Consider the following 23,090-nt stretch of genomic DNA (forward strand, 5'->3'; position numbering starts at 1 on the left):
TCCACTCAGTGATTTTCTGCTGTTAGGGTTTTTTGGGTGCATCTTGGATATTGTCTGTTACAGATCACTACAAAGAGAGTATATGTGTAGAGCCAATGTCAAAAAATAGCTTTTACTAACAATTGTCAAGCATGTGAGGGTCAGGAATTGATATCCTATCTAAGGGACTGTTTCCTGTAGGTTTCCACAAAGCAAACTAGCACCAACTCCAGGGGCTCAAAAGTAATGGAGTACGATTTTTCCTCACAGTCCTAATAAAATTCTATTGTGTAATGACTAAAAAAAAAAGGATGTGTTTAAAAGTAGGGCTTGTGGAAACCAGATTAGACAATTTATTTTAACTTCCATTGAAACTTCTCTTTTGTCTCTCTCTGCTGAATAGGATTTGCCATTTTTTCCTGCAACTGATCCAGTAAATTTTAAGAAAATAAGAAATACAGAAAGTCATTATTCCATTATCTCAGCATGTAGCTAACAGCATCATCTTTATAGTTAACATACACTATTCAGTGACTTTGTATTTTGGGTGACACACACTTTCTGCCACTTCCAAGTTTGATTTACTCCTGTTCCCTGGGCTACCACAATTAAAGTGTTTATGATCGTGAAGCAAAGGTGTGACAGAAATGTTATCTATTCTCTCAGAGTATTTAAAGTTTTCAACTGTGCAAGAGGAATGGGAAGAACTCTTAGTCTGCCCAACAAATCCATGCCTACAGCTTCAATTACATTTCAGTCAAATTTTTTGATTTTGTTTCTATCATCAATCTTTGGTTAAATCCATCCTTTGTGAAGAAGTCAGTGAATGTAAACTCTTGTTGTGTTTAATAGTTGTCTGAGATTAATGCAATCCACTACTTTTTCAATTATCTTGCTAATTATAGCTACTGAAAAAGTTTCTGCAGATTAATTTTAGGTCATGGCTGTTTTCAGCTGGTTCTTTGGGGTAGATAGTCTGCTCTTTGAATGAATCATTTTGTTCCTTTCCAAATATTTTTAAATTATTAAAGCAAATATTTCTTCATTTATTTTCTACCTCTGACTATTGCAACTGTTGAAGCAACTTAGTTTAGGGTTTTTTATTTTGTTTCACTATGTTCCTTTGTCATCACTTTAGCCCCCAAAATAGGACTTTACTGATGTACAGATTTCCATGCTAGCATTTTTGCACAGAAAGGAATTTCACACAATACTACCAGTAATTTCCCTGGCAGTATTCACAATCTGGAGCTATCGAATCTATGAGTGAAAGCTCTTGTTTGCCGAGTGCAGACTGCATTTTAGAGCAGATAACATTTATTTTGTATGACTAAAAAGGCATAAAAAACCCTAATGAAATTTGCACATATTATGTTAGTGTCAGCAGAAAAAGAAGAAGTTCATTCTTGGTTTAGTTTCAGAACCATCTTCTTTTTCCAAATAATACAGCATACTGAATCATAATGTGCCTGTAAAAAGTCAAATTTGAATCCATTAAGGAGTTGCTCACTAGAAGCTGGATGTGCTCTAAAGCACACTAAATTTCATTCTACTGAAGGAACAAAATACGGTTCAGGAAAAAAAGAGTCATAACACAAGTCTGGAATTTCTTAACTTAATTACACCTAATTTAATGTGAATTATGCTTGATGTAATAAAGTGATAGTCAGAAGAAAAATGTTAGCAAAGAACATTGTGAAGAAGGTAGCACTCCACATCTATAGTCAATAGAATTAATGCTAGAAAATGTAAAAGATAATTAAAAGTAGGAAGTTATAATAACCCCAAGGAACTGCGATCACATGAATGCTGAAAAAAAAAAGCAATTAAAAGGGGGAAAAGAATAATAATATTGTGTCTAAATAGCCAAGTTATGTTTTAGATGTGCTTTGGCTGACTGTAGCTCCAAAAGTATGAACATTGCATGAGCAAGCAGGATTTTCTCTTTGCTCTTTAGCGGCTTACATGTAGCTCACAGATGTCTTCTGTCTCAGTTCAGTTTAATCCAATCAACTCACCTCACCCCACCCTATCCTATACTTACCCGTTAGAATGTTTTTTGGGCTGAAAACCAGCTGCTTCTTCCTGCTAAAGTTGGCATATGGAATATAGCAAGAGCACTTCCTTTCACTCATCATGTGTCCATGGCTCTCAAGGTCAAAACTGCTGAAACCAAGGTAAAGAGAATTGAGTTTTTTTAGTGTTGTATATGTCAGCAGATAGTATTAGAGAATTAGACAACTGCTGTGGGCTGGAATGAACTGCTGCTTTCATTCTTACAGGCTGTTCTCCAATGTTCTCTTCCTAAGAAAACTCCCAGATTAAAAAGATACTTTATCCTATAGTGCTGGCAGAAGGTACTGCAAAGTACATCTTATAAAAAGGATTTCAAAATATGTGATGTTGTTCCACTTTTGAGATAAAATTCTTGGAAGTGTCATAAAATTTTACATTTGATGTCACCAGTGATTTCCTAAGATTCTTCTTTCAAGTTATTTTGACATATAATGAATAATCCTGTAGATTTTAACTTGTGAGTTTTTTGCTTCGAAATACCAGAAGATCTAGAAAGGGAAAAATAGATCGAAAATAAAAAGTATTCTCAGGTTAAAAAAAAGTATGCCTAAATTTCTGTGGCAAAGTCAAATAAAAAAAAAATTGGTAGAATGTGATAAAACTGGAAAATTTTCAGTGTTTTTATTTTCATGTTGTGTGCATTTTCTTGGCTTACTCAAGTAAGCAAAGCATACAGCTAATGCCTCACTACATTGCTAAGACAGGGACTAGGAATATTCTGGGTACCAAGAGAAAAATACTGTGCCTTTGAGGCCAAACAAAGTTGGTCGCTGACTTCAAGGCAGGGAATTCACCTACTGTAATTACAGGTCAATAGGTCATCATCTCACAGCATTCCTTCAGTTCTGGGATTCTCCCTTCAGTCCTCTCTCCCCACTTTTACTACTGTGCCAATCTCCATCTAGGGCAGATAAGGCTTCACAGAGGCAGTTGCAAGAGGAGGGCCAATGGAAAAAGGACAATCACAGGAAAAGTGCATTTGCCCAGAGCAATGAAACGAAAAAATTCTCACCAAAAATGTTACAGACATTAAACTTCCAATGCTTGAAGTTATTCTCAGGGGAGTAGGAGGCAGCATGGCTGCCTAACTTACATGTGACATTGTAGTTGATTACCATTCCCACAGTCATGGTGTGCACTGTGGAAAGGAAGGAATCAAATGGGTTATTTGGCCAATTTTCATTTAGAATAAGAATACAGACAGGGCAAAGGAGCTGTACTTAGCCCACAGCCAATGTGGCTGAAGAGATTAATAGCTCTCAGTTTTTGTTTGGCTTTGTTTTGATGTCGGGGAAAAAAAAAAGATTAAGACTGTCCTGGACTTTTTGTTATTAACAAATATCAGTTTGTACAGGCATGATGGGTTTATCTCCTGCTGCATTAGAAACTAAAGCTCTTTGGTCTCTCCTTTTGTGGGAGATAGATGCAGTATTCAATATTGAGCACTTTACAACATTTAGCAATATAAAAATAAGTGGTTTGATATATTCACAGTGTTCCCACTTCTGTCAATGTTGGATGCTTCTGTAAATACATTACCTACCACACAACCACTCAAAGAACTAAGGCCAGAAATCAATGTTAGAGTTGAAGTTTCATCCTCAGAAGTATCTACTACTGCTCAGTAAGATCTCTTCTTTCAGAAAGGAGTTTGTTCCCTTTGCAAGTCAAGATGTCCTTCCTGCATCTTTCGAATTTGTCTAGCTAGAACTTGTAGCTGTTTACTTCTTGTGTCTTCTCTGATAGATTAAAGACCCCTTAAGTACCTGGTATTTTCTGTGAAGGTACTTATCCATCATAATCAAATCATCCCTTGGAGCTAAACAGATTGACCTCTTTAGGGCTGTAGCCCTAATGAAGAAAAACCCCAAACATTTCTAGCTACAGCTCCCTTTTGAGTCACTTCTCTATACCTTCTTAATTTCTTAATAACCATCAAAAAATGTCCTTCTCCTTTTGGGAACACTTGTAAATTGTATATATAGTAGGTATATAACAATATATGATAGGAAAAAAGCCATACATTATAGCCACAGGTTAGGAGCTGAAAGGTACCAAAGAGCTTTTAGCATATTTATGTAATCAGCAACAGCAAAAATTCTCCTTAAATGTTTTATTTTACTTTTTTTTTCACATTATACTTGATAGAAATCTAGAATTATTTTCTGAGAATGCCTGATGTTAACATGGCTTTAGGTTTTACTGTTTCATTCCCTTTTGCAGGTTGTTCTGGTGAACCTGTTGATATGCATAATAGTTTTCTACACTGTGTACTATGTGGTCCTCTCTGTGTGCTTTGCAGTATTCAGGTAAGACTTCCCTGTCTTCAGTCTGATATGCTGGTTTACTGGAACTCATGGGTGGAGATATGCCTGTTTGAAGGAAGCATCCAGACTGAGGAACATAATTTTTCAAATTCAGTCAAATTGTTGTAGCTGAACCTTCTTTCAAATTGGCAAGTGGAGACTCAAAACTAATATAAAATGTTGGGTCTAATATTTGTCCTTGCAGTTACACCATGTAAATTAATGAACGTAAGAGAAAAGATGACATGAAAAAATGACAGGAAAATAAAGATTTTATAGTCAATGAAAAAAACAAAATGTATCCTCCCAGGAAGTTATTGATTATCATGCATAGCACCAAATATCTTAAATAGAAGTGAGCAAGGGCAAAACCAAAACTCAGAATGGGACTTAGAGAGCTTGTAAAAACTCAGAGTGTTCCATTTATCCTATTTAAAAACACTTGTAATATGTCATGTAATCTAAACTCTAAATACTAAATACTAAAACTCTCTGTTTAAATTTATTTATTTTGTTTCCACAGGATTAAAATGTTGGATGGTTTGGCACCTTTTGATTTTAAAACAAATCCTTCATGGATTAACCCATATTATTTAGGTAAGTGAAGTTTCTATATCTTTTTTATTCCCCCTCACTCAAGAAACTATATTGCATATGGATGTAAACTTGTCTTCCAATGGATAGTATTTTAAAGCTGTTTCAGTAATGATTTCTGTATTTTAACTACACTGCAATTAAATGTTTATGCATCTTGCCAGCACTTCTCATTTCTGTACTGCTATTTAAAATTTGAGTGATTTTTAGGCTTTTTGTTGAGTTCTTCTTCTGATCTTGCATCATCAGAAGAAAATGTCCTGCTTTGCCAGGATGCTTCATTTTCATTGCAGAACAATTACCTATTCTCCATCAAGTTCCTTTACAAAGTCATTTAATTTAATTTTCTTACTGCAGCAAATTTCTTATGAATCATTGGATTCAGATCAGAGAAATGGGTCACATTCAACTAATGGCAATTTTGCTTTGGTAATGCTTGAATGCAGTGGGCATTAAAATATGAGAATTTGATTGTAGCTCAAACCCTAAAAGTATCTTTATATATCCTAATACAAATTTCTGCAATTTTTCTGAAGCTCTCAAAATATATTCTTTTTCCTAAACAGCAATTCCTAAAAAATTACATGCATACATAAAAATTTACCAGATTTGTAATCTATTTTACAAAGGCAAACCTCGTAATCTCCCTGTAAAATACATACAGCTCAAAAGTAAATTGGTTTGAAGCTTAAAAGAGTAATAAAAATGCATGGAAGTTTGTACAGTGTTAATACTGATTTCAGATGAAGAAAGAACATTTATGTTATGCCAGTGGAAAAAAAATTAAAGTATATTCCATTAGAATTACTTTTCAGGGCCAAATGTAATTACTGTATCTCAACATGATTTTTTTCCCCCAAATTTTATTAGTTTGATGCAGCATGTTTATATCTAAAAGCCAGCAGCTATTTCACACCACCAATTAGTATTGCATCCTCCTTTCTGTCCATCCATGAAAATGCATGACTGTCTCAGGTATTTTATCTTCTTATTGCTATTGTTTGGAATATAAGAAGAAGTCTTTCAAAACTGTGTTTGGTAAAAATATCCTATTTTCCTTTACAGTTCTTGTGATATCCTTGGAAATAACTTTCTTCCTTTGTGGTCTGCTGTTTGCTCTGGTTGTGGAAGAATGGGTTTGGGACTATGCTGTAACAGTTACTGTTATTCATATCATCATAACTTCAGTCGGTAAGTAGGTTTACTGCTAAATATTTGCTTAGTATCACAAGTTAAAGGACAAATCCACTAGGATTCATCCAATGTATTACTGGACTAACTTAATTTTCCCTAAAGCTAAATGCATCTGTATCTCTATTTTCCATCCATTTGACTCATGCCTCTATTTAAATTCTTCCATTATAAACTTAATTCTGGATCTGTTGCAGAATTTTAAACCATTATATTCTTATGAAAAAATCAGAGGTTTAGTTCATATTCTAACAATTCATATCAAACCGATCCAGGCTAGATACAATTTCTGCATCTGGGAGATGTGGGGTTTTTTTTTCAAAACAAGACATTAATATTGTTCATGTCTGGATATTTTAAGAACTACTCATTAACACTTTAGCTCAACTTCAGAGTAAAAATGGAGTGTTTCTTCAGCAAAGTCAGTGCAAAGGTTTTAAGTCAGATCATTTGAACTAAATCTCAGTGAGGAAAATGAAGCATTTTACCACAGCAACACATTTCCCCCATGAAACTCTACCCCTTAAAGGAAAGAAAAAGAAAAGAATTAGCTGCTGTAAATGAGACCCATCACCTCTTTTTGCCAGCACCTAGTAATCTGCTCCCTCTTCTCATGCTGTTTAGCAGAATGCTTCTATGGCTAATTAGGAAATATATTTTAACTCCATGGTTGCCAGACCCTATGTAGAGTCAGACAAGATTCTTTTCTCCTAAAACAATGAGGTTAATATGTTTATTCTAGTATGCAGAAAAAGGAAAATATTTTTGACAAATTAGGACACCCTTCCTACTGTATAGAGATTATTCTTTCATTTTCCATTGCTTTGCTCATTTGTCTTTTAGCACTTTATAGTGGGAGATTCCCCAGTTCCCTAACAAATTAAGCTAGACACCAACAGAGACTTTATCTTAAAAAATTAGGCATAATTTCTCATCTACTAAATTTGTTTTTTTGGAATTTAAACTACTGCTATTCCTCATAAATAATTTTTGTATGTAAATAAGATATTTACAAAAGGTACCAAATTCCCCCCCCCCCCGTTTGTACATAATTTTTACAGGGAGTTAGCTTCTGTCATTATATCGGATGGTGTGTCTTGATGTCCCAACAGCCCCAGATTTATCATTGCTTCCTTCAGATGGCCAGCCAAACCTCTGCTGACTGCCCCTGAGCTGCCAGCATAAGCAGTGTGCTTCTCAGCCCCCTTTAATGCCCCTTCAGCTTTCTTTGGGGGGAAATATGGGGTCAGAGAATGGCCCTGCAGTTATCCCACAGTGGGGATGTGGGTCAGCTTGGGTGTGGCCAGGACAGGTGCATGTCAAGACCTAAAGCATTTGTCATTTCAATATATGTAAAAAATATAATCTATGAAAAATAACTAAGCAGACCTTTGATACCACAGTGCATTGCTTACTTGTCCCCATTCTTACTGTTTTAAAATTCACATTTCTACTTTTCTTCTTCTCGCAGTTATGTCTGAATTTCCCCTGATGTTACACTGGTGGCTGGCATTAGGTATAATTTCTTTTTTTAAAGTTTATGTTGCTTAAATCTGTGTAGAAAATTAGTGTTTATAGTATGAATTGCTGCCTCACTAATTTGAGAATTGACAACATTTAAAGAAGAAGTACAGGCATTTTGTTCATAATTCTTTTAATAACAGTGGTAAATAAAGCTGTACTAGGATTTTCCTCACCTTAGAAAAATCTTCTCTTTTAAGGCCAGAATATGCACATCTTACATTAGTCTTGCAAACAAATAGCAGATTTGAAATAAGTCATGATTAAATCCTGACTAATCTCAATTAGTCAGGACTTAATCATGACTTATTTAACCTGTAATAAGTTGAAATGTATCTCAATTCAGGTGTCAGAAAGACAGTTGCCCAAAGTCGCAGCCTTTCTTGATACCCTTTAAAATCAATGAAGAAAACCGGGTACCTTCAGAGGCAAGATTTAGAAACATTATGTACAAGTACTTATGAAAGATGAGATGAATTTCAGTCATTACATTTCCTCAAAGTGAATGGCAAAACTCCATTTCTGAATGTTTAATTTTCTGTAAAATTAGAAGCATAGATTTCTACATGAAAAGTAGATGGTCTTGAAAAATAGTAGTTAAGGGAAGATTATCTTGAAAAGATAAGATTATCTTGAAAAAGGGTAAAAGTAGATTATCTTGAAAAACAATAGCTAAGGAAAAAGTAAGTAAGGGACTGGCTTCTGTTCCTCTTTCTTATTTTATGGATAACAAGGATCAACCACTGCAATAAATTCCCAAGTGATGGGGAGAGATAAATAAATTCCTTGCCCTACAACAGATTTTGCATTAGCAGTTGTGGAGGCTGATATCTTTGTAAGTAGTTAAAGCCTTGGGTAAAATATTTAAGTAGGAGGGCTGGTTTTTTTTTTTGGTTTTTTTTTTTTTTTTAATGGAAGATAAAATTAATGTCAGTTGAAAGTTTTATCATAAAGTTTGTATTCCACTATAAAAATTAATACAAAACAACCATATCTTTTCTTTCAGGATCTGGAGTAATTTCAATGATTTGTGGAGGACAGATTTTGGCATATTGCTTGTTCAAAGACAACTTCATTTACCCAATTCTAGATGACTTTTGAAAAGGAGTATTAGAACTTGCCTTTATATCTATGTGAATTCTATTGTTTCATTAATCAATGTAATTAAAACGAAGTCAGCAACTGTCTAATTGAAAGGTAAATATTTAGCTTACCAGACCTCTTGTATCTTATGTTTTTTGGCATTATCATCACTTTCAGCTTTGTATGCACATTTTTCATTAATCAAGTAATTAGATACACTGTCTCTTTTTTAAAAACCAAGAAGCCATAAGGAGGATTAGAGCAATGGTGCAACATTCCTGCAAAATCCTACAAGTAGAAGGAAAACATTTATTTGAATGTAATGCTTTCAGGGTGCCTGTTATCTGCTGTATTTTATGAAATGCTGACTCTAACTTAGACTGCTGTCTGACCTCTCACAAGCACTGAAAAACTTTAAAGTCACCTTATCTGGCATAAATCAGTGTAGGTTTAAAGGAGTCTTTACTGATAAACTCCTGGCAAAGGAGAATGGTTGGACAGCACATAGCTCTGCACATCATTCCATTTTAAAGCTCACACTTAGAAGCTGCCCAAGCCAACGGGAGGCAGAGACGCAATCCCTAATGCTGGGTTCACCCTTTTTGCTTCCAGGGGTGCTACAGGCAAATGTTTTCTACAAAAGCTTCAGGCTATTCTCACTTCCACTATTGACCCATTTAGGTCTGGCTGTGCTGAAAGGGGGAAAGGCAAATGCTACTGACACACTTTTCTACATACCCTTCTTTCTTCTCCAGCTACCGGTGGCCAAAGTGGGAGTTTATGGAGTGGTAATTAAAAACAACAAACAAACTGGAGTAGTGGCTTCAATTTACTCTTTATGTCTTTAATAATAATGAAGTTGTAACAGAAAAATCGTGAGAAGGCAACTTAGTCTTAAATATGAAATCCAGCGATTGGATTTCAACTGCAGTTTGTTCAGAAGAGGAAAAATAAATTGCTCTTTGCACAGGAGTGCTAAATGTTGAATTTGCCTTAATCTCACTCAATAGATGATGCCTCTGAAGAACGAGACCCCTGTTAATCTAATCAAATTCTTTAATTTATTGCAAGTTATGACATTTTCAATTAAGTTTCAGTACTGAAAGTATATGTACAGTGGGAAGTACCATTCAGAAGACTCCCAAAAGAAGGAGTTTGTTTCTCATGAATGATACCTATGTGTGTCATTTTAGAGAGAAACCCAATATGTAAATACATACACTGAACAGATGTAGACTTCAGAAGATTTTCAGCATCATATGCTGCATACTGAAGTCAGAAGGGATAATTGTGGAGAGTGAATAAACTGACTTGCAAATCTTCAGAAACATGACTGTGCAGATAACTGATACTATAGTTTGGAAAATGTTTGGGCACTTCTGGGTTTGTTTAATTTCAGAATTATAGAAATGGATGGGAAGGAAGTAAGGTTTACCATAAAATTGTACCCTTGTTCTTTTCCTCACAGAGTTTGTGTGTGTAGGTAGTGTGCCATGTGGCACAACATGAGTGGATTAGATATAAAGTTAATCCATGGGTGGAACATGTTTCTGTTTTTAACCTGACAGGATTTTCCTCTATGTGTGTCAGCTCAGCTGTAGCTTTTAGTTGCTCTACTGCCCAGTCTTAACATTTTTGACTTTTATTTTCTATTTAAAATTTTAAATCACCAGCAAGAAATATCTTCTGACTAATATGAAGAGTGCTTTAGTCCCAGTATTTCTTCAAAGCACATACAACTAAGCCAGTGTTAGAAAATCAACCACAGCAAGACTTCTGTCAAGGATTAAAAGCATTAGACCAGCTACTAAAGGGTTATTAGGTTTTTGCATTACTTTCAGATATGGAATTGTGAGACAATTTCAACATTATTTATTTCATCTTTTCCATCACTTCTGTGTTGCATCCAATGATAAATATTACACCTAATGTGAAAGTGTAGGAAAATTCCATATTGTGCAAATAAATATTAACATATGAGAACATGAGCTGTATTTGTGTGGCCATTACCTGGTTAGAAGCCTTCAGATATAATATCTAATACTGTGTGATTCCTGACTGAGGTACCAAAAGAGTACTTTTGAATATGACAAACCTGGCTGTTTCTGGAACAAAAATAAAGTGTCCCACTTGAGCAATTTGCATGTGACTAATTTATAACAGTCAAGACAGTCAAGGTGGCAAAGAAGAGCTGCTGGAAGAGACAAAGTCCACTGTATATACTTCCTGGCAGACCTGCTGAAGAGAGCAAGAAAAGAGATCTGCAGTAAACAGAATGAAAAAAGAGAAAACAACAACAGGGACATGTTTTGGAAAAAAAGGCAGGGGAAAGCGAGAAATGAGAAGACCGAAACAGACAAGACTGGTGAAAGAAGAATAAAATCTGCAGACTGAACTTTTAGGACTGGAGTCTCATGACATGAGACTTGTATGCCACTTGTAAGCAGCAGTCTGTTTTTCTGATGATGTACATGATTCTAGAACAGGTGTTCTCCACATCCATAGTTACAAGCATAATCTGTGATGTTATGCTTGTGCCTCCTGCCCCAGATTTTCAGAATTCTTTGCTGCCTGACTCAGCTAGTTACAGGAATATTGTCTAATGTAGTTGTTGTGGGTTTAGTGTTATTTAACCTCTTGTGACACAGTCTAGCAGTCGCAGTCACAAGTTTGCACATACCCAGGTATCAGTGGGGGTGTAATCAATCTAGAAAACATTACAAGCAGAAGAAGACTTAATCTACTTCCAGGCAGAGTCTGCAGGGAAGAAGATTAGAAGTTGCAAACAGAAATCAGTGGAAGAGTACACAAATAGCATTCCTTAATAATAGCTTATTTAGAGTCATTTTAAGATTTCTTTTCAGAGGCAAGAAACTTCTTTTCATCATGTCCAACCACCTACTGAGACAGATTATAGTTCTTGGTTCAGCCCTCTCTCTAAAGGGCCCTGGATTCATCCTTGCTCCAAGTGGTGAAGTGTCTTTCTTGTAACAAAGAATGTGAGTGAAGTAGGGGGGGAGGTGGGGGGTAGCTGAGACTCTAAACATGTATCCTTAGGCTAATGCTTAGGAAAGTGGCTAATGCCAAAAAAACTCCACAAACCTTGTTCTGGGACCAACAAACTAACTCAATCACATAAAATCCAAACAAATATCAAATTACAGAGTACAGGAAACATTATGATTTCTTGGTTGGCATTTTTGCAAAAATACAGGTTAAATACTTATAATTTCCAAATGTAGTAAAGAGTTGGTTATTACAAACTAAGCCTGTCATTTTTTCAGCTCTGTAAATTGCTTGATCAACATTTCCATCTCTTTTGTATGCAAACTTTAAAAAGTGAGCAAAACAAAACCTTACACTACTCATTATTTCTGTGTTCCTAAAAATACCACCAGCTGGGGCACCAATAAATACAAGAAAACACAGTATGAATAATGCTGGATTACCAGCAATGTAGATGAGTCACCTTCAGTTTCCTGCATTGGATATACATGCACAGAATTCCTGTGGCCCACAGTCTTTCGACCAAGTGAGCTTTGTTTAACTGAGAAAAGATGTGAAAGCCTTACACATTCTTTATTTCATCATCTGGCATGTATGCTGACACACCACAAAGTTAGATCCTTGTTAATCTCCACAGGTATTTAAAGATTTATTCAATTTTTCTTTTTTATTTTTCCAACGTGATGTACTTGGAATATTTATTTCTTGGCTTAAGATCCTGTGTAATCATCCATCTGCTCAGTAATGTCTAATACTCTAATCTCTCCTTTTTTCTGAGCTAATCATGGCCCCAGACAGCATGCACTCTCTCATTAGATGTCAGAGAGGATAAAGGTCTTAGGAATGGTTATAAAATTTGATGGTGTAATTAATACTTTTATTATTGGCTTTAAAAATTTTAGTGTGAGGCTATGTCCCAACCTCTCCTCTGCCCAAGGAGATTGATATGGATGCCTTTACAGCTGCTCTTCAGTTGCATCAGGATGCTGGTTTATGCCTGTTTTGTAGGGCAAGCTTGCTCTGTGATAGACTTAGGTCCTACTCCATCCATCCAACAATTCACGGGACACAAGGAATACCTTGTAGTCCTCTCCCAGTTCATACACTCAGGTTTCCTCTGCCAGCCAAGGTGAAAGAAGGGAAAGAGATGTGCTTAGGTGTTCTCCTGACATGTAGCATGGCATGGGCTTTGACTAGGGATTTGGGACACCAAATACCACAGTGAAAACCTGAGGAAAGGCCTTGGCCCCAATCTTTTCAGGTGGCCAACCTCTAGAAAACAGTCGTCTTCAGATGAAAGGATGAATGGTTGAAACTGGAACCTGTAAGGAGGATGCAAATTATGTTACATCCTTGCTGTCACTGTCCTAAAATCATGTTGGTTGCACCCATTTTTGCTCCTTACTTTCCAGTGAAAATAAATCCTAGTGGGACATTATTTGCTGTGCATTTGCAAAAAGATCTGTAAACAAAGGGCTGACTCTTGCTTCCAAAGCAAAGATCTCAATTGTAACAATTCTTTATAAAAGGACCACAGTATCCAGATGCTCTCTCAGAGTGATCTTGTCACCAGATTTTCAGCACCCAAAGAAGAAGTGTTTAAAAAGGGTTATGGAAGAATGCTCAAATACATTAAAAATTACCAATGTCCTAGCATTCTTCAGAAACTTCTCAATACAAATCTAGATCAATAGCTTTTGAAATATACTGAAAAAAAGTGCTTTGATACACTTTGTAAACCTCAATGGGGTTCCACACAAAGAAGTACCATTAAAATTGACAGAAAAGATCAATGTGTTTGATATCCCCCATGGTATGAACTGAAAAAATTTGCAGATACTAGCAAAATCACACAAGCAAATTCAACTGAAATTATATTGACATTAATTCAAATTTAGTATTTTAAAATAATCTGAATTATAATGGACTGTTTTAACACAACTTCTCTGTAAAATTAAAGCAAATCCTACAAAAGTCAGAGTACAATCCCAGGAGAGAGAAAGGCAGGCAGGGAGTGGCAAAGGCAGAAGGAAGAAGGTGTCTCAAGAATGTAGCAGCTTCAGTACAGAGGCAGAATGAAAGAGAACTTAAAGGCAATGAGCCAAGTTACTTACCTCAGAGCAATTTTCCATTCTACTGGGAGATGTGCTGGTAGCTAGTCCTGGCAAAACTTTTCAGTAAATCAATGATACAAGAAAATTCATTTCAAGACACCCAAAACCATCACTGAACACAGTTGATTGAATTTTGCTTGAAAAAGAAGAAAGTGAAGAGCGCCAGTGTCGGTTCATTTCAGTGCCATTAGGTCTCAGTTGTTCAGGACAGACCCACAAGGGTAGAAGCAATGACAGTGGAGACATTCAGATCTAAACCAGTGAACTCCCTAGATCCCTGGAATTCATCAGTCAATTATTTGGCATGCTATGCTTTACAGCAGCTTTTTTAAGCATTCAACACTTGCTTTAGAAATAAATTTTATTTTCTGAACATTTGCCATTGAAACATTTATAGAAAAATGAAAATTGTAATTTTCATTACAAGTTTTTCCATTGTCAGGAAATGAAACAACATCAGGTCTTCAAGTTTTGAGCAAATAAAGTCAGTTTTGAATAAAAATAAAGTTCTGTTGAACTGAAATTTTCTCACAAAAATCTGCTTAGACCAGAAGGCAATTTTATTGAAAAAAACCCTTTTTCTCCCAAATGATGATGTTTCAGACCTTATTTGTTTTATGTATTTTTAGAATGTGTTATGTATCACTAGATAACATTTGCAGACTGTTCCAGTTGCCGAGGTAACTATGTTATTTTAATGATCAGCAGAGAGGATCATTATGTAAAACATTATGTTAATTTCAAACACAGAAAATTGATGTCTTGCTGTTACCTTGAAGCTGCACCTTTTTTTTTTCCCTTAAAGTGCATTTTTCCATGAAAATTAATGGTATAGCTAAGTGCTTGAGTATCCTTTTCAGAGTGATTCAGGATGGCTTTAAAGGAAAATACGGCAAAAAATTACACCTGACAACCAACTAATGGCAGATGAAGAAATTCAAACCACCATATTCTTTTACAGGAAGAGTGTAGGAAAAATTTTTCCAAATATTCTTAATGAACATGGACAGTGTGCAGGAATTTTAGGAGAGTGCATCTATAATTTCCTTTTTAACTTTGAAATGTATTATTGTTTAGTTAAGGAAAGCAAATTATAAAGCATATTTGAGTTTATGAGAAAGTATATTGTCCATGATACAGACCATCTGATGAAGATATTAAAAACATGACATTAAATTTTTGCTGTTTTTATTAGATTATGTATCTATAAGATTACTAGATTATACCAACAGTACAAATGCCATGCATTTACAATTCTACTGCAATCACAAATGCTCTTTCTGAGCCTGCAGAGACAACCTTGCTGGTGTTAGTAGTTCATGGTGCATGTCTGTTCTCAACCTTCCTTTCTCCATTAAAAAAATTGAAAATGATCCAAACTGTGTCTCACATAAATTCTAGGGTTCATAATGACAATTGCTGCTGTAGTACACCAACCTCACCATGGCAAATTGTCTCAGGCTAGCAAATGCAACACAATTTTGTCACCAGAATCTTCTTTCGCCTCTTCTCTGAAGTTCTGCCTACAGATTGTGTTAAATTATGAACGCTTCATTCTCCAGGTGGAACTGGATGCTTTTATGTATCAGAATATGATATGCTCAAGACATCTGAGAGCTCCTATATTCTCCTGACACTTCATCATAATCACCAGATCCATTTTAGAGTCAGTGAACTCTTCTGACAATACTCAAAGTGCATTTTGATGGAGTCTATATTTATACGGACTATACCTCTTCATTCCACGGAGCTTACTCGAATCCCTTCCCAAGGATTTCCTCTGCAGGCAAAGCTCTGACTTCAAAAGGTGGTAGCTCTTTTTCAGATTTTTTACCAATAATTACACCTAATACACTGCTCCTCTGTTTCAACCTCACTACCCTGACATGCTCATCTGACACACTGAGGTTTGCCAGTTTGTACATATCCCAAGGAGGATTGCGAGTGGAAAATGTAAGAATGGGAATGAAACCTCAAGAATTGAATTAAATCAGCTAGATACATTAAAAAGAACATATGATGATCAGCTGGGAATAGCCATCTATTAGCTAATAGGATTAGGAATTTATTTCCTCCTTCCAACAGCTTATGCTTCACTTGTCTACTACGGGTGACCAAAGACTTTATCCTGAGAAGCTTTCTTTCCATCCTTAGTGTGGTGAAAATAGTGGGCTAAATTTTTAGTCCTTTGAATTATTTAAATTTTTCTGAGGTATAGCTTTCTGCTACAAAATGCTGATTACTCAAAAATCTAAAAGTTTTTTTTTTAGAAATCTTCTGACAGAATATAAACAAAATACAGGTTACCCTCTTGACTTCTAAAATACACCTGAACATGATGCAAAAAAAACTTAAGTAAAAAAAGGTACGCTTTTCTCAAAAATCTGATACTGTCAAGAATGCAGAGATAGAATGGATTAGAGACAACAGGAAACCACAGAGTTAAAATTCTGACTGTCCATGGGGATTTCCAAGTAGTACTTTCTAGAAAAACTGAAATAAAATTTACTGTAGCCAGCTTACTTCAAGATATATATAAATACATATATATAAATATTAAAAAATATACATATATATAGGTGATACATGTCTATATATGCATATGAAAAAAATTATATATGAATCAATAATAGCTTACAGGTACAAACTTCTAATTTATAGCAAATATTTAAATTATATCTTTGTGGCACTAAGCTTACTTCCAAGCTGTCTACAGACCCCACAGATACTTTCCAGTGTCTGGAAACATTTCATGTACTGTGGCTTATCTCTGTTGATAAATTTCATTACTTTGAATGTTATTTGGACAGCGAAATCCTTCATTAGATTAAGTAATTTAATGAAGTATTTTGAGTCAGAAAACATGAAATACAGTTTTGTGTGCAAGCTTTCTTCATAGAAGGTAATGTGTGCATTATGAATGTCTTTGAATTACACTTAACACATACAACTTTCTTCAAGAGCCTTGTCCTGTTCAGTGCCCACAGTGGATGCACAGGAAGGGGAGAATAAGGCTGAAGGGATACTCTTAATTTGGAGTGCACCAGAAACTAAGTAATTAACATTCATATATTCGAAAATGTGGATCTTATGTTCTAATCACTTGTTCTGCGATCATTTAGGTTGATCTTCACAGCAATAAAGATCCCAGAATTTTCTCCAGAACCCAAATCAAACAGAGGTAGAAATTACTTATATGTGGTTTATATGAGAAGTCATTCACTGTAGAGTTGAAATTTCAAGACATCAAAGATCCAGTAGTGCTTTCTACAGGTAATGTCTGTTTTTCAGTACCCTTACAGTTACACCAATGATGTTTTATTGCTCCCAGCCTTAATTTGACTTCCTTCTGCTTCAGTCCTTTAGGTTCTTACTGGTAGATTAAAGAACTATGACAAATCCTCCTGAGTAAACCCTAACAAGCCCTAATCAATCCACCTCTCCTTCCCCGTCCTCTGCTGAGCTGAATGGAGCGCAGACACCGGTTTCGTACGGCCAGGCAGGTTGCCCAGGCCAACAATCACATCCCTTGCCCCTCATTTAACTCTTCCCCACTGAGCAGTGTTCGAGAGAGGCACCGTGCGGGTCTCAGCCGTGCCTTACAAGGCTGGGACGGGACCGGCTGCCCCCTCCCGCGGGGCACCCACGCCGCACCTCCCCGCCCGTGTTCCCGCACGCTCCCCTTCCATCTGCCCTGAGCGGAGGGCAGCGGCCGGAGGCCGTCCCGACGGCGGGGACTCCCCGCTCTCCGCTCATGAAGATGCTCGGGGGTCGCGGCCCAGCCGCCCCCAGCGCCCGCCCCGCTCCGAGCCCCGGGCGGGGGAGAGGGCGAGGTCGGGCCGTCCCGCGGGGGGGCCCCGGCCCCGCCTCTGCCGGGCGGGGCGGCCCCGGCCGAGTGTCCGCAGCGGCGGCGGCGCGGGCCGGGCACGGCCGAGGGGCGAAGGCGCTGCCGCCCGAGGGGCCGAGAGCGGTGAAGCAGCGGCGAGGAGCCGCTGACGGAGGAGTCCCCGGGGGAGCGGCTCCCTTCTCATCGCGTGTCCCTCCCGGCCCCGAGGCAGCGGCGGGGAAGGTGACCCGGGAAGATGGTGACCGTGGTGACGAAGCTGGTGCATTACCTGCACCTGAGGTAAGGGCGGGCTAGCGCGGCCGCCGCGCTGCTCCTCCCGCCGGGCGCACACCCGGAGCGAGCGGCAGTGGCGGGGCTGTCACCGCGGCCGGGAGCGGGTTCTGCCCCGGCCGGGCGCTCCCCGCTCCGCTCCTTGTCCCGCTCTTCCCAGCCGCTCCCGAAACGCGCCTTGCGGCACCGCAGGACAGCAAGGCGCGTTCGTGGAAAACGCACGTTATCAGTCTAAAGTCTGGAAAGTCGGTGCCCCTACCCTTTGTGTAATGTAATTATACTAGCATGGACTAGACAAATTGCGCATTTAGTATTTTTTTATTACGAGTTCTGTCGGGGTGCATTACTGAGCCTAGTGTCATCTATTTCCCTAGTATCATCTATTCTAATTTACACGTAAAATACAAATATTTTTGCACTGAGTGGATGGAAAGCAAAAAAATGCGCACTCCTGGTGGTATTCCACTTGAGTTTTGTTGAATCACTGTTTTTCCCCTGTAGATGAGCACTTGATGTACATCAGAAGAGTTGATAAAAAACTTAAATAACATGTATCAAAAATAGCAAACATAAATTTGATTTCTGAACGTAATGATATTTTAGTGAAGCATTTTCACAAAAGGCTGCTCTGAGAGTTGATTTCATTACCCAATTTTTTTCAAGTTAGCCATAGGAATGAGTGGAAAAAGGGGCAGTCTGTAACTTTTTATTGGTGTGATTTAAGATCTGATTCCTAGAATACCTGCAGTCTGTAGATACATTTTAAACAATTCTTGAAATAACAATACTTTAACATGACTTGCATGACAGAAGTATGTAATAGCATCAGTTTTGCCTGGTTTTTTTTCCCACTGATTTAACTGCTACTTGTTAAACTTATTCTGTAAGTCTGACCAAAATCACAGCTCTAATTTTATAAATTTGTGTGGTTCTATACTGTTTTACTTTGCTGGGCAAATAAAGAAGGAAGTCCAGAAGGAAAAACCCTTGCCGATTTCTTACTCCTGCCTTTCTTCTGTTGTTCTCCTCTAATAGTGATTATTTGTTTAAAGAAATATTCCTGCTGATTTTGAGCCAGAGCTTCATGACTCTATTTGCTTTATAAACATCAGACTGAAAAAAACCTCAGCCTCAAAGACTTTATAATATGAAGGGAATTAGGAAACAGCAATTAGTGCAGTCAGCTGAATAAATGCAGGAAAGCAAAAAAGCTACGTTCTTTATCCAGTTCTTTGACAGCCTGATCACTGTCAAGTATTTTGTAGATATCAAGAGAAAAGATGCAAAAAGGCTGACAAGTTCAATAAACTTTAAGGATGCTCTTCTCACACTGGATTAGCAACAAGGCATTGAGAAAGAGTGAAAAGCATATCTGAAACTTTAATAAATGCTGGTCAGTGTCCTGGCTGAAGGCAGAATTTGAGTAGTTTAGTACTGGGTGAAAGAAGTCAATAAAATAAGGGAAGATATTAAGAAGTCAATCAATTTTCTTTTATATGAGGAGTTGAGCTGTTGGAGATACGGCTGAAAAGGGTCGCAGTAAATGCGACATTTGAAAGACTGAAGGTTATTAGTCCTAAATGAACATGAGTAAGGATAAATTTCCATTTGTCAGTGCTAAACAAGAGGATAGATGCTTCAGTGAGTATTGCTGGACTGGTAAATAGTGGCAGTATCTGTCAGGATATAAATGAGCAAAAGGTGTTCCCTAAAACCAGTACCCATCATCAGGACAGGGAAGATTTGCATGTTTGGTCATCTTTAGTTGTCTGTAGGCTCTAAGTGTGCATTGATTTTATCAAGATCACATAATACTTTTTTTCCCATTCATGTCACAAAATCATGACAGATAGGGATAGATGGATATTTCAGTCAATATCAGTCAGACATAACAGCTATTATTAGGTATTACCAGGTGCTTATTATTTGCTTCCTTTAATAAGTGCCCAGCAATACAAAAATGAATCCAGAAAAACACTAATGTAGAAATAAGTGCATACAAATGAAATTGTCTGACACATTCTTGAAATACTGCTATTTCTGGTTAAATAATTTTAGTAGGCTTCTGGATAGCCACACCATAATATTTATTTTACTACTCATGAGAATGGAAGTAGCTAAAAGCCAATTAACAGCAATGAACCCCAAAAAATTCACTGTCAGACTGAGTTAAGAATGGTTAGGTTGCCGGTGTGATGGAAAAAGTGCTTTTCATCAGCATTATGCTTTCTTCTCACCCTAGGCAGAACTGCTAAGGAGAAGTTGTAACTCCTGTACTCTGTGTAAATTCTTAACCATTAAGTCTCAGTCCATCAATTTAATTTTAAGGTTCTGCCACAGTTAAGTGAATAAATACTATGCTAATATATATTAAGAAAAATATATTTAAATAATAAAAATTGTACTTCATAAATTTCTAAGAACAGAGTTTATGATAAGATTAGACTATGATAATAAAATAGTACACTGGGCAGCCCAACAATTACTATAATCAGATCCTTAGAGAATAGTAACTATGCCCTTAATTCCAGTCTTACTGAGAAGTAGATAATTAATTCAAATCACTTTAAGACTTGCACAGTTAGCAGAAATGTGGACATCATGGGAACCTGTCTTTGAATGTGACACCTTGCAAAACTCAGGATCCTGTAGCTGCAGGAGTAATATTAAAACCTTGGACACTATACATCTGTTCCAAAAAGTCCCTTTTCTGAAAATCAGAAGTAAACACACTGAAATGCAATGCTCATGATGGTAGAAGAAATCATGTAGCAGTACTTGCTCTTTTATACTTACCTCAGCTAATTAACCCTCATGGCTCTGCACCATGTAAACCCCATTCTGCTGAGTCATAAACTTCTGATTAGTTTCAGCCAGACAAAAAGCAGGCTCACTGAATGGGAATGGATCAGCCAAGAAACTAATTGTAAAAATACTAAATTAGGTTCTCAGCCAGGCGAGATGCTTTCATATAAATATACTTAATGTAATTAGCTCTGTGTAAGTAAAGATTGTGCACCAAGTGAGAGGAAAGCAGTGCACAAAAAAAGAAATGAGCAGTGATTCTTGAGAACAACAGACAAAGGAGATGGCAGCAGATAGAGCAGTTTGCAATGACAACACCAGGCAACACAAGCAAACTGAAGACAAAGATGTAGACTTATGAATGTAAGACATTCATGAGGAGAGTGAACATTTGATGCTACCAAGGAGATTTCCACAGTAAATTGTATTGCAAAAATTCAAACTGAAGCGTGGCCGGTATAGTTCATTTTAGGAAGTGCAAATTCTTAAGATACACGTGGAAAAGTGCTGTCCCAGGCTTGAAATGCTGTTTTGGAAGTTCAGGTTTTTGTCAATGAATTATTAGTTTTCACGACCTGTCTCTGAAAGTGGTCACATGAAATACAACAAGATTTTTAGTTGAAGCAGCATCTAATAATACTATTTTGGAGCTGTCATGAGATCTCTACTTTTGACTATGAAATTTTTATATCTTTAAAAAGTTGTTAGCAAATAAAAATCTTCTGCTGACATTGTCAGTTACATCTTACTTCATCCCTCTGATTCCAACACCTTTATACTCACCAAAAGATCTCACTTAGGTCATGCAGCTTTGAAATAAAAATGAACTTATTGATCTGCTTCTTAAAAATGTGTGGTTTGGGTCTGCATGGTTTGAGATGTGGCTGATGGACCGAATCCTGCCTGAGCAATGTTCGTAACTGGCCTGGCACATTTTTCCTAACGGAGCTTTGGTTCAAGAAGTTTGGACAAGACACTGTGCTGATGCCACTCCAACACCTCAGCATGTGGTGGTGCATGGTTATCTTGAGGAAGGAGCATCTTCTCTTATCCTCTCTCCTGAGAGGATGAAGGAGCAGAGGAAGGAAAAAGCTACCTTGTGCTTAGAGGTCCAGCAGAGGTTGAAGCTGCTGGTACAAAACCAAACAGTCTGGACCTTGTGGTTCAGCATCCCTGGCTACCATACTTGGGCAAAGGGTTTCTCTGTGAAATTTTTTAAGAAGTTTCATGTTTCTCTTAAAAATCTCTTGGATTTCTGGGCTTGGTACTGGTGTGGCTATCTCTGGTGGCCAAGTAAAGGGCACAAAGGGTTCTACCGAGTGCTACAGGTGAGGTTAGAGAGCACAGGTATTATTTTATGGCTCCTTATGCTCCTGCAGTAACATACAAATAGTCTGCATGGACCATTGGCTGTTCTTTTATTCTTACCAGCCCCTGTTCTCCCGTCCAGCCAAAGGTATACTTGTGAATGATTTTGTTTTATTTGTAAAATTATGCATTAAAAAAAATTCATTTTGGGACACACAGGTCTGATGTTGTTGACTTCTGAAGTTCTTGAATTCATTTTCTTTTAGAAGCTTAATATGTCCTTAACATAACGTGTTTTGGGGTTTTTTTATATCTAATGTAGCCACTCTCTATTGTTCCTTATACCCTGGTGTAGGAGCACAAGACATAAGGATTAAAAAGAACTTTCTATCTCTCAGAGTGCTACCTTGCAGCTTACAAGAAAGCCACTGTCTTTAATCCACTTTGGGAACATACCAAGATTTTTAAAGATTAGGCTGTTTATCCTTCTTGATGGGTGTGCTGGAACCATGCTCCTCTTGAAATTTAGAAATGAATTTCTAATTTTATACCTACAGTTGCCAGTGGGAAGTTTCTACAGGTTTCTTTTCTATTGACATTGTCCATGAAAGGAAATTGATTTTCCCACCCAAGATATTTATGTTCATGAGCACTCACAAACAGGAATTTTATTGCTGCTTTTTAGCTGCTTGTGCTGAATAGACTCCTCTTTTCCATGTGATTGTCCACATTTGACCACATCTTTCTTGATTATGAGTGATTGGAAGCAACACTATAATTTTACTTAATGTGTGATCAATGTCTGTGATATTAAAAGTCTGCTCTCTAGCCTGATACAGCTAAATGTACACAAAACTACCAATACCTTTTTATTCTGTACAACACTGTGTTTGATGGCTTCCTTATGACCAATTAGTATCTGTCATTTCAAACTGAGGAGCCCCCTGGCTTAAAGTAAAAAATATAGTTATTAAGTCTATTAAATTCATG

At 37.2% G+C, this 23,090-nt stretch overlaps 1 protein-coding gene across 1 annotated transcript; it reads left to right on the forward strand.

Annotated features, from left to right (window-relative positions):
• The first annotated feature begins 2,123 nt into the window (after window positions 1-2,123).
• Window positions 2,124-8,768, forward strand: TMEM244 (transmembrane protein 244). Its single transcript, XM_050973079.1, has 6 exons — window positions 2,124-2,156; window positions 4,279-4,364; window positions 4,885-4,958; window positions 6,021-6,146; window positions 7,618-7,662; window positions 8,674-8,768. Exons 1-6 carry the CDS (start codon window positions 2,124-2,126, stop codon window positions 8,766-8,768), a joined length of 459 nt encoding a protein of 152 aa, XP_050829036.1.
• Window positions 8,769-23,090: the final 14,322 nt, after the last annotated feature.

Source organism: Serinus canaria, chromosome 3 (assembly GCF_022539315.1).
Source record: "Serinus canaria isolate serCan28SL12 chromosome 3, serCan2020, whole genome shotgun sequence".
NCBI lineage: Eukaryota > Metazoa > Chordata > Aves > Passeriformes > Fringillidae > Serinus > Serinus canaria.

Excerpts from the sequence above, each read along its gene's own strand:
- TMEM244 (XM_050973079.1), top strand. The coding sequence starts at position 2,124 with ATGGCTCTCAAGGTCAAAACTGCTGAAACCAAG. Across the intron at positions 6,147-7,617 it reads TATCATCATAACTTCAGTCG|TTATGTCTGAATTTCCCCTG; the intron begins GTAAGTAGGTTT and ends TTCTTCTCGCAG. Across the intron at positions 7,663-8,673 it reads ACACTGGTGGCTGGCATTAG|GATCTGGAGTAATTTCAATG; the intron begins GTATAATTTCTT and ends CTTTTCTTTCAG.